General features: G+C 39.9%; 1 protein-coding gene across 3 annotated transcripts in view; it reads right to left on the bottom strand.

The window, feature by feature from the left end:
• Positions 1 to 1,285: 1,285 nt before the first annotated feature.
• MAP3K7 (mitogen-activated protein kinase kinase kinase 7) overlaps positions 1,286 to 12,778 on the bottom strand; it is a 35,709-nt gene continuing 24,216 nt past the window's right edge. For all 3 annotated transcript variants that reach the window (XM_081857114.1, XM_081857116.1, XM_081857115.1), the window contains 4 exons: positions 10,922 to 11,036; positions 8,095 to 8,156; positions 6,978 to 7,090; positions 1,286 to 4,030 (listed from right to left, as the gene is read on the bottom strand). In XM_081857114.1, coding sequence (XP_081713240.1) covers positions 3,850 to 4,030; positions 6,978 to 7,090; positions 8,095 to 8,156; positions 10,922 to 11,036 — 471 coding nt within the window. In that variant the 3' untranslated portion in view covers positions 1,286 to 3,849. The remainder of the gene's footprint in view (positions 4,031 to 6,977; positions 7,091 to 8,094; positions 8,157 to 10,921; positions 11,037 to 12,778) is intronic.

The following is a 12,778-nucleotide window of genomic DNA, read 5'->3' on the forward strand; positions in this document are numbered from 1 at the left end:
AAACACAGCTGTATTTCACCCCCTCCCAAATATGCATATGCATACTACTGTACTGATATTGAGGCCAGCAAGTTTCCATCTCCGTATCAATACAAAACATGTTGTTGGCCAAGGATCACTCTTTGCTCCTAAGACATATTTGAGCTGATGCAAAGCAGAATGTATTGTTCATTTAAAGCATTTATGTGAAACATGATTTAGAATACCAAAAAGATGTGTATACTTTCCTTCCCTCTGCAATCCCTGCATTAAAAACTCCCCTCTGCCTGCCTGAGGGTTTGTTCTACTATCAAATCCTACCTAAGAGGGAACTACAAGGCTAAGATATCTGGGGAAGTTTCAGCATCTCCCACAGAAGCAGCCCTTCTACTTGTTAATTTTAGCAACTCCTTGCTCTAAAATCATAGAATTGTAGAGTTGTAAGGGGCCACGTGTGTCATCTAGTCCAACCTCCTGCAGTGCAGGAATATTTTGCATAACTTGGGGCTTGAACCACTGACCCTGAGATTAAGGGTCTCATGCTCTATCAACTGAGCTAACCTAAGATGTAGCAACGCTACATTTGGTCTAAAAGTGCACAGTTCTGCTTGCCATTTCAGCCCTTCAGAACTGCTCCTACAAATCTGAGGTGCAGCTTTCTCATTTGTGATATAAATCTACTGCAATAATCAACTGGATCTTGCACAATGGCAGCAATCATCCTTGATGAAGCTTTTCCATAGCCCTCAAAGCACATTATATGGCAAAGGAGAGTTGCTCAGTAACGCTAATCCCTATGAGTAACTTCTTCAGCACCACTAGGCCTATTTTGTATTAAAACAAAATTAGTAAAAACCATAGCTTTCAGTAGATATTCCATTAACGTGCAAGTTACGCACCTGCAATTATCTACGCTGACTACACTTCAAAAGCTATTTCACAACGCAGTAGAACAGGATTGTTCCAGAGACAACTTGAGGTTGTAGCCTATAATGTGTAGAAAAAGTCAAATTTCAACAGATGTGCTTAGTCCTACTCAAATTTACTGAGAAAAGTGGATGCACCACAACTACATCCATTTGGCTAACCTGACAGATGTGTGCAGATAGCAATGCTTTGGATAACTTTGAGCTATTCCTAATACTATAGTTATTTTCCCTGCCAATTACATTTTGCTAAAAATAGGTGTGCCCTTAAGTTGATCCCAATATCAGTTTCAGCTAACTAATCAAATTATATGCTAAGGTTTCAGGAATTATAACCCTCCCCTTTATTTAGACAAAATGAGATGGGTTTTAACTCTGAGAACTTGCCAAGAATAGATTTATTTTAAAGTTGAAGGGGCTGTTTTCAGAACACAGACCTTTAGGTATGGTAACTTTTGTGAACAAGTCAGCAATACTTCATAGTTTAAAGAAACACAGGAGGGCAAGGATAAAGTTAGGACACATACAGTGAAACCTTATACCTGTCTACTCAGAAGTCATTAGGAGTTCAATGAGACTTACTACTAGGCAAGTAGGTAGGATCCTGCACACACTTACTATGGTGTAAGCCCCACTGCACACACTTCTTGGCAAATAAGCATAGTATTGCACTATAACTGGGGGGAGTTCTGAGTATTTTGGAATGGCTCCTGACCAGATTGGTTTTTCCAAGGTCTGTTTCACATGAAAGCAGCATCTGAGTGCAATGGCTCACCGGATATTGTAGAAGCTACTGCATATTTTCCTCCATGCCTCTGTAAACAGTAATGTGCACGGGTATGGTATACAGCGGCAAATGTGTGGAGTTATTTTAAAAACCTTTCATAGGTAGCTGTTTCGTGAAAAGCGAGCTTGAATCAAAGCTCAACATTTTTCAGTTAATCTTTCAGAGGCTTCTTGGATATTTCACCGAAGCAATTACCATTTTTGTTTTATAAGTTTCAAGTTATTAAAAACCATAGCTGTTTCAGAAATGTATTGCCATATTAAGGCTGCAACACAGCACATGCTTTCCTGGGAATAAGCCTCAGAGAATACAGTTGGACATAGTGCTAAGGAAACTTGCATAGAATCAGGCTGCATATTTCAACTAGGACTGAAAGTTATCCAGATTCTCAGTGTCAACCCACAGAACGATGGACATTGAAACGTGTAAGGCTGTATGTCTTCCTTTTGGACAATTCTAACCACAGGTTGTGAGTCATATCTTTAATGATTTTCTGACTTACAAAATCTATAGTTGGAATCAATAACTCCTCCCTCTCATCACACTGGGCCATATTTACATATATACACAAAAGAATTCATGTCTAATCTTTGTGGTTCAAAGTACTGACATGACAAAATATTGTCAAAATGCAGCCTTTCTGCTTCAGACTCGGAAGACAATAGGCATTTTATGTACTAAAAGTCACTTGACATGGTTTTTCACTCAGACCCACCATTTCACCACCTTGTTCTCCAATTCCCAACCACCAAGTGCCCACGCAACATGGAAGCCACTTTTGAAACTTGGGGCAGTTCAACAGCAGATTGTGTTGGGAGTGGGGGGCAGCTATTCTAATGGGGTTAAAAGTAATTTTTAAAAATCCCTGTATAGATTGTGGGAGTGTTTTCTTAAAACAAGGTGGTGGTTAGTGAGAGAGCTTAGGGACTTTCATGGTGCTTTTTCTCTCCCCTCCCCAACTCCGCATTCAAATTTGACTGCAATATAGGTAGCAATGTTTTGATTATTCTAAGATGCAGCAGAGTTGTGACCTTCGGTTTGATCACATTCCTTATAATCTCTTGCAACGCAAGAGAAGGTAGCTGCTGTTTACTTGTTCGTTCGCTGAATCCCATCATCCACATGTCATCCATTGTGGAGCAGTGTACCTGTAATCCTCCTGCTCACATCTGACAAGGCAAAGAGTGGTGTAGAGAACAGGATTCAGGGGGGATTGCAACTACCTTCTCTCTTGCTACATCAGGACATTTAAAGCTGAGACCTGGGGGCTCCAGTTGTTGCTGAACCCACATCGAGCCCAGCAAGCATGGCCAGCTGACAAGGATGATTGGAGTTGTAGGTCAAAATATCTGGAAGGCCTCAGGTGTCACAGCCCTGATTTAAAGGAACGTGCCCAGTGTCCAGGTTACAATGTGGTAACTCTCAAGAGATGAACCAATTTTATACATGTCCATACTTAACGATACATAATGTAACTGGATCCATTTGGCTTATTGAATCTTTATCCTCAATTTGAACATACGGGCTTGATAAACTTCTTCACCATATCTTTCCATTCTTTAACTCTCAAATGTAAAGAAAATACAGGATTGTATGATAGCATGATTACAAGAAATTTTAGTCAAAATGCAGGGTGATCAAGTGCTCAACCAGTGATGGTGGCCTCAGCTTAGACTTCCCATATTCAAAAGAATGCAGTGTTTAGCCAGCATCAGCTCTCGAGCTTGGTGGAGTCCTGGAAAATGACTGATTCTTGCTAACAGTCCGAGATGGGGGAATAACAAAAACATTCTAAAAATCGGGGAAAAAATCTATACTGTTCCTATTGCGTTAACACCAAAAGATCTTACAATTTAGCAGCCACTTAAACCACTTTTGGTAGGCTAGCCATCACACGAGGGGCATGCAAACAGCCAGAGTTCATTGCATTTTGCTTTATGTTTAGTGCTGCTGATAATTCCTGTAGCTGCTCATACCTTTCTCAAACAATGTTCAACCAAATAAAAAGGATACTGGACTGATGCTGGAAGAGCAGCAGGTATGTCTACACATTCAGCACACACCAATAAGGGAACACTCAGAAGATGTCATATTAAGGGATAATTTTTTAAAAAGAAGTTTTTCTGTGCAACATTGTCAATTTCAAGTCCCACTGAATCATGATGTCCCTTGACGTTTTTGTTGCTGATTTCGGATAACTTCCAACTGTTTTTTGCATTGCTGGTAGTACGTGGAAAGACTTTTATTTTCGTCTAAAAGCTTTTTATGCTCTTGTACCAGACGTGATGTATTTTGCTGGTCTTTTTCATCCTGGTCCAGTTCTGCTATTAGTTCTTGCCTAAATTAAATTTTGAAAAGTTAACATTAGAATCTCAAGAGAAATTAATTGATACTCACATTTATCTACTAATATTGCTATTTACTAAAAAAAAAAAAAAAGTCTCAAATATTATCTAATATACTTCACAGAGGTTTGATAAAGTAATCTCCATAGGGTACAGTAGCAAGGTCTCCTTCACACCCCATTTAAGTATGCATGTGCGGTGGCATGGGTGTCCACAACTATCCATGTACCATACAACAGCACATGACTTTTGAAAATTAGGCAAGGGAGCAGTGTAAACCAACCCCAAGTTCATTAATATTGAGAAAAAACAATATTTCAGTAGCAGATGCCTGCTGAAGTACAGAAGATTGTTGCCACCAATATTTTGTTAGTAGTATAACTTAAGTCTATTATTTAACAAGTTTTTTGGATGCCAAAATTGTGTGTCACAAAATTATGTATGAAATTCACGTGTGGTTTTAGTGAAGCTGTACTTGTCACTGGCTCAGTTCAGGTATGCAGCGGTTCTAGACAAATGCACTGCATGAAGCAGATGTTCACAAAGCAACTATCAGTTTGATTTTAAGGAGAACTTAGTACAGGCTTCAAGTTCTGACTCCTATATGTAGGATCATAATTAATAGTCAATGTCAAATTAACAGGCAATCATCTGGCCACAGGTTCATCCAGAAGTCAGTGTCTGTATCTGCCCAAGGTGGGGAGTATTCCTGAATCCCAACTTGTCACTGGAGTCTCAAGTGGCTTCTGTGGCTAGGAGTGCTTCTGCCCAGTTTAGGCCAATTTGCTAGCTATGGTCTTTCCTAGATTGGAATAGCCTTGCATCAGTTATCGATTCTCTGCTAACCTCTCATCTGGACTACTGCAATGTGCTGTATGCACGGTTACACTTGACAACTGGAGTTAGTGTGGAATGCAGTCACTAAGCTGGTAAGTGAGGTAGCCTGATGGGACCATGTGTCACCGGTGGTCCTCAAAACACTGTGCTGACTGCCAGTAAGCTACCAAGTTAAATTCAAGGTGTTCGTACTGGCATATAAAGCCCTATATGACACAAGTGCCACTAGGGGCTGTCTGATTGGCAGTGACCTCTGACAGGGCCTTTTCTGTGGCAGTTCCCCATTTGTGGAATCTCCAACCTGGTTTGCTGCATCTGTCTCCCTTATTGACTTTAAGGAGACAATAAAAACATTTATATCCACCTAGCTATTTGATGACTGAGATACTGTTCCTGGAAACCCTGAGACCACTGTTTTCATTTGTGAGTTTTCAAATGTTTAATCATGTGTCCTGTCACCCTAGGCTCCCTTGGGAGGAAGGGTAGAATATAAAACAAACTAATAATATTAATATTCCAGAAGATTATTTCGGCTCATAGTCTCAAAGATTATTTAGGTTTTGTCCTTTTTACACCATTCTCAAAATAGGTCACGTTCTATATTGAGATGAACTCTTGTTAAAATAGCAGAGGCAAGAGTCACGTAGACTATTTTTTCACAACTGTCATTTCATTTAATTGATGAGATAAGCATTCAAAACACTTTCGGCCTCTAATTTTAGATGAGAAAATATTCTAGGCAGAGTTGCAGTGAACTAGTTCTCTGAGTTTTCTTCTGGGTCTTAAAGAATCTACTTCATTTAGAGAGTCCAGCTGCCCCACAGTGCTCTCTTAGAGATGTACCCGTGAAGCAGAAATGGGAATACAGTGGTACCTTGGGTTACGTTACCTTTGGGTAACGTAATTTCAAGTTACGAACGCGGCAAACCCGGAAGTGTATACTTCCGGGTTTCGCCATGCGCGCATGTGCAGAAGCGCTCTGCAGAAGTGGTACCTCTAGATACTGACTTTTCGAGGTAAGTACAGGCCCCAGGGACAAATTAAGTTTGTATCCGGAGGGTCCACTGTACTGCTTTGCAACTGCTCCAAATGATGCACTTTCAATGATGAAAGCTGGGAAGCACATTTGTCACAAGATGGGCATCAGCTGCTTCCCTTAAGACTGGAGAGTGAGTGGCATTTAACACTCAGAGAAAAGAGTGATGTTGTGACACGGCTCATGGCAGCAAGGGTTGGAACGGCTGACTGCCTTGGGAATCTGAAGAGCATGCTGTTTGCTCTGTCACAAAAAAATGGTCCTGCAGTCAAAAGTAGGAACTGCTGCCTGGCAGGTGGAATGCTGAGCTATGGTCACAGGCCAGGGTATTGGGGAAGCAATTGGGAAAAGAAGAGGAGAAATGGGGGTTGACTCTGGAATTGCAGCAACCGTCTTGGAGGAAGCTCCCATGATAGGAATGAGCCAGTCGTCACTCCTACAGCTCTAAGTTGGGAAAGACACAAATCATGGCACCAGTGTATTATGAAAAAGTTATAATTATTTTTATGTATTGTTTTAGTTTATTTGTTTTTGCAGTTGTTTATTTTGTATTTTAGCTGTGAACTGCATTGTGATCTTGTGTGAAGAAGAATATATACAGGAATGAATGAATGAATAAATAAATAGTTTGGGAGTCATGGGAATTTCCAAGGCCTTCCCAGACTCATCCTGTTCTGAGAAATGGGACTCTGTATCTCACTAGGAAGTACAGAAACATTACTCCATGGCTTGTTGCATGTGAAATATTTATAACTATCAGCCCAATCTGCCATTCAAAGCAAGTGAAGAAGATAGTCCAACCTTGGGACATGATACAAAACAGGGAACCATACCTTTACATGTTCTTGTTTCTGTAAGCAGATTACAAATTCATCTACAGAGACTCCTAGTATTATAAGTTTATCATAACCAGAATCATGCTTGAAAGTAAGAAAATGCTGCCATTTTAGAAGCAATATGTAGGGTTTTTTTAAATTTTTTAAAAATGCAATACTGTGTTAATCTACACTTTTGTTTCAGTAAAATTATCACACAAGAACAAAAAAGGAACATATTTTACCACTTACTTTCTTTGCAACAGCAATGCAATTTCTGTCTGAACTTTCATATATTCTTGTGCCATTTTACAGTGCTGTTCAAACACAGCCATAGATTCTGAGTTTGGACATGGCTGTAAAGGCTGAAAATAAAATCAAACATGTTAAAAATGAACCAACTGTTATCTCAACACACAGCATGTCAAACCTTCTCTTTTTAAATTCAAGGGAACTAAACTATATCCAGAAAACATCTTCGCAGACCTAGGCAAACATGAAGTATACCAGAGTATCATTTTATAATCTGTAAAAGAAATATATGTGGGCAACTATTTAGCGATCATCATGACTGATGAAGCGTTTCAAGTGGCAGCCCACTCTGCTCTGGATGTCTACGTCATCCCTGGGATGGGTGACCATGCAGTTACCAATGCGCTGCTACTTGGTACTTCTTCAGCACAGAGTGTGGGATAAGAGGCTAGTGTTGGCAAGTTGTAACTCTAACTTTCTGAGCTGGGTTGTCAGGACAGCAGTTCGTTGCATCAGGTCAATTTATTCAGACATAAAGACCAGAGACTACATTTTGCATAGCTAGCTTTTTGGCTAATCAAACCAATTGCAACAGTACCCCTTTTAAAAAACAAACAAAAACAAAACTATTTTAAACATGCACATGCTAAATTTGGCTCGACTCCTGCATGCACACCAGTATAATTACTCCCCCCCCCAATCTCCTGACAACCTAGCAGTTTGAAAGCGCGCCAGTTCAAGTAGATAAATAGGTACCGCTCCGGTGGGAATGTAAATGGCGTTTCCGTGTGCTGCTCTGGTTCGCCAGAAGTGGCTTGGTCATGCTGGCCACATGACCCGGAAGCTGTATGCCAGCTCCCTCGGCCAGTAAAGTGAGATGAGCGCCGCAACCCCAGAGTCGTCCGCAACTGGACCTAATGGTCAGGGGTCCCTTTACCTTTTTACACCCCAAAATGGACAAAATATTGAAGATAGAGAATTGCATCATCTATTTTTTTATTTATTAATAGGTTGTGTATTGTATGCTTCTCTTTGTAAGAAGCCTGGAAAAGAGCTTTTGCCATTAAAGGTGGCCTAAACATATTAAGCAAAAACGGAAATCACAGAATGATTTTACCTGCAATTGGTGATCTAATGTAAGATATGCCATTGGGATGGAGTTATCAGACCCATTGGTATCTGTTGGAAAAAAGACAGGTATTTTGAGTTTCAAGTGTGCAAAGTGACATCAATACATGTTGGAAGTTCTCAAAGTCCTACATAGACATAGGTTTCATGAGGAAATGATACAGGGTACTTTCACATGACTAAGTGCCACATAGCACTTGTTATCTATCTCTGCATGATGGCTGCATTTATGGCTTGCTGACTATATTAACTGATCATGCAGTGAAGTATTTAATGAGCAACTACAACCACACAGAACTGTAAAGCTGTTGGAGTGTATTAATGTCAGATATCTATCCTGTACCTTTAGTATCTACGTGCTTTCAAGTAGTCTTATAATAATGGATGCAGTGGAGATATATTTATAAAAATAGTGTTTTTGTTGCTGTTAAATCCTCTTAATTATTTTTTCAAGGAGCTTACATCTACATACAGCAGGTTTCTAGAGTCTTCCTCCAACTAGGCCTGTTCAATTTCAAAACCACATAAAAAGGTCACTTTCCCTCTCATCATACAATAATGAAAATGGCCATTATGTTGTACTTGGTCTACTGAGTGGTTTGGGTGGCGGGGAGGGGGTGTGTGTCAGCAAAATAGCAATCCAAATCTACCCCAAAATCAATCCAAATCTTTTTGCAAAAGGCAGATAGATACTTCTTTGCACCAGCTACTGACTTTTGCAACTTGATTTTAAAAGGCAAACATGTATAAACACCTCTAAGCAGTTAAAATTACCAAAGTTAATTAGAATTTTAAAATTATACAATTGAAAATTCAGGGCAAAAGTGTAGTCCTTATTTTAAGGACGGTTACTAAGACTTTTGCAGCCATTGCTGTCATCAGCTAGTATTGATCCGCAAGGAGAAAAATCACACAATAGCCAGTTAGCACTCTAGCTGAAATAGCAATATTGGGGTGATTAACTCCTTATACAAATCTCTGTACAAACACTACAGTTTCAGTACTGCCATCTCCACATGTATTGTATATGTAGGAATTTGTAATAGCATTCGCTTACAATGGCCCTCAGGAATCTACAAGATGCTGGCAATAGCATCTTTTTTCATGCACATACAGAACTGCTCATGTACATAAGTTTCCTTGTTCTCTTAAGTCAAGGCATACTTTGCATAGGCAACGAGGATTCTCTGTTGTGAAAACAAGGTATTCTGTTACTCATAAAAGATGCAATCCTTTCAGGTGCAAAGCTGTGCGTGTGGCGTGCACAAACATTGCAGTCCTATGAGTGCAGCAGGGTAGCTGAATACAGCTCCCAGAAGCGATCCCTACTCCAGCATCCTCCTAAAGGGAAAGAGTCCAGAACAGAGACCTTTTTGTAGTTATATCTGCAGAGATGAACAGAGTCTTTTCAACAATCCCATTATGATCTCTTCTTCCCAAAGAAGCTGGGCATCTTTGTTTTCATTTTAGAAATGGTAAAGGATTTTTCGTTCTAGAAGGGGTGTGAATGTGTGGGGTTGGTGGGGACTGGGGACCAGGCTACATTTTTATAATATGAACCGTTGGATTGCCAATCTGCTATGCTTTCTTCAGGATTTTAATTTTATTGTTTTGTATTTTCTTTAGTGTGCTTTTTATAGTTGCTTTATGCCATTTTGGAAGCTGCCCTGGGGACTCCCAGGGACAGGATGTAAATTCCCCCAAGTAAAATAAAAAGTTGGTGCTTTTGGACCATGTGTATATACACATTTTGGCGGTATTTATTTATTTCATAAAATTTATATGTTGCTTGATTGTAACCCCCACCCCCCCAAAAAACCCCAAGGCACTTTTGCAGCAGTATGTGAACCACTAGTAAAAGTTGTTTCTTCAGGTTAGCTTGAAAAAAAATCATTATGGAACAGTCATGTTTACAAAGCATTTCTTTCCTAATATTGAGTATTCATTATCACAAGAATTGGACATTTACTATCTAATAAGAAACAACAGTTTGATTACAGTACTCCGTATAAAAAATGTCCATTTCTACATTATTTTGCAGTTGGATGTAATAATGCTAGAAGTACAGGTGGAAGACAGGAGTGCCTGGCGTGCTCTGGTCCATGGGGTCACTAAGAGTTGGACACGACTAAATGACTAAACAACAACACAGATGGTAATTTACTTTGCCGAAGTCAATGTAGTTATTAACCCTAGAAGCACTGGGAATAAACTTGGGGAGAGTCTGATGTAGGGTAACATTCACAATCAATTAAGCCTGTCTTAAATGAAGGCATGCACATAAATAATGTACAATTTGTTTTTATTATATGTTTTATGCTAAAAAGTAACTTACATACAGCATTGGAAGAACACATTTTGTAACAAAAATTTGACACACAGCACAATGTCCGACAGTCCTGGCTCCAGGTTTTTGCATAAAAATTTAGCGGGTTCCTGTAAAATACAAATGATCACCCTCCCATGGTTCAGCACTACTGATGGAGAGCAAGCAAGTGATCAGGTGACAGCAGCAGCTTTCTCTCCCTCTGTGATGTAGTTGAGTATTTTAGATGATGCTGTGGCCTTTGGCTAGTGCAATAAAGCTTCTGATTATGGTGCGGACACAAGAGGCCAAATAAGGAGCCGCAGTCACAGCTGTAGCAACACACTCACTTGCCCTATGGTGGATGACTAGCAGGGACTCACATTGATTTTGAACCTGAAGTTGATAAAGTTTAATACACACAAGCCTTGTGTGTAAATCACTACGCAAACACAGTACTTCTCAAGAGCGAGTGTTGATACTTCCAAGCCAAACCCAAACCCAACTTTACCTGTAGAGTCATCAGGTGTCCATGGAAGACTGCGAGCTGGCTTTTCAGAGGTTGGTCCCGAGGTAGTGATCATTCTCACACTAGGACTAGATGATCTACTGTTGTTCCTGCTTTCCTGTACGAAGACATTTTTTTTTTAAAAAACCCAAATTATTATCTTAAGCACATTGCAATTTCAGAACAACACTTGAAAATCTGAAATTTCTTGATTGCCAGATCAGTTAATTTTCATGAACATTTGAGAGGTTTGCTTCCCCTTGAAATAAAGAAAACAATAATATAAAAAACATGTGAAGCAGTCCACAAGTTTCGGGAGTCATTCTTCCATGATGTTTTTCTACATGTTTCATCAGAGCTCAGGGACTTTCTAGTGAAGGGGACAGGGGAATATACTGCTGTCAGAAAAGAGTAGAGCTAAAAAAGCAGCAATGCCTCTTCTCCAATCCACCCACTTGGTGCCAAAGGACATATTCGTCCTCCCACTGAAAATAGCCGGTGTGGCCTCCCATCCTCAGTTTAGACTGACACCATAATGCAGCAAAGGCTTAAAGTCCCCCTTTCCCCATGCCATGATACTGATGTGGTTTGCAGCCCCTGCTGACTATTTAACGTCAAGAACAAAGGAAAAAATAATTGCATACAATGGCTATGGCCCTCAGAAGTTGGGTTCTACCCTTTTAAAACATGGTGGGGTTTTGAGGGGGAAGGGGGGTTATTGGGCTGTTGTTTTTATTTTGATTATATATTTGTGTTTTATATTCTTATTTTGTTCTGTGAACCGCCCTGAGACCGCCGGGTATAGGGCAGTATATAAATTCAATTAACAACAACAACAACAACAACAACAACAACAACAACAGTATAACATCATGTAAATAAAAATCAGGATCTATTGGGAAAATAAACAGCACTATTCATCAACCAAATAAACATGGAATGGTAGGCTGGGTTAAGTGAAAGGATTATTGGGACAAGATTGCATCAGACACAATATCCCTGCTGAAAAATGCAAAATTACAAGAACTGGCCGTAAAGGGGAACAAAGTTAGCAAGGACAAATTATTGTCATGGAAAACGAGGAGTGTTGCCCATCCTTTGGAATGTGTACACCTCTTACCTCTGCCCTGCTCCAGTCCAATCAAAACTTCTCTGTACATTTATGGATGGGCTTCTTAGAGCCCAAAGTAGGAAAAGTGCTAAGGTTATCAATGGCTACATTACACCTCTGCTACACTTCCAGGATCAGAACCGGCATGACTCTGAATACTGGTTACTGAGAAACCACAGCAGAAGACGGCTAGAGTGCTCATGTCCTGTTTGCAGGGTTGCCAGAGACATCTGGGTGGTCACTAATGGAAACAAGATGCAAGACTTGATAGACCTTTGGTCTAATCCAGTGGGGCTCTTCTTATAATACATGCATAGGTAATGTGTGGGCATTAATGCCCAGACGGATGGTTGTTAAAGAATATACAGAGAATTTATTGAAGGACTAATGTTATTGAACACTTTGCACCAAGATTCTGGTTGGCTTGTGGTGGGCTCCCATCTCAATGGGGAGGAAAGATTTAATCCCTGTTCTATGCTGATACAAATACAGGTGGAGCACAAGTATTAATTATGAAGGCCATGATCACACATTTCACAAAAAAATAAAATGAAAAGCACCTAGGCAGCACGCATGCTGCCATTACTAGTTTGACACTAACCATATTCAAAACAAATGAATCACTGTTACTCATGCTACTGACGTTTAAAGACTGTTGCCTGACATTCCATTAGCTCAGGTATAAAAATTAAAAACACAAAACGTAAAACATTTCATTTCCCCCCTTCCAATGATTTCACTCTAAGCCA

Source organism: Podarcis erhardii, assembly GCF_964252035.2.
Source record: "Podarcis erhardii genome assembly, chromosome: 3".
NCBI lineage: Eukaryota > Metazoa > Chordata > Lepidosauria > Squamata > Lacertidae > Podarcis > Podarcis erhardii.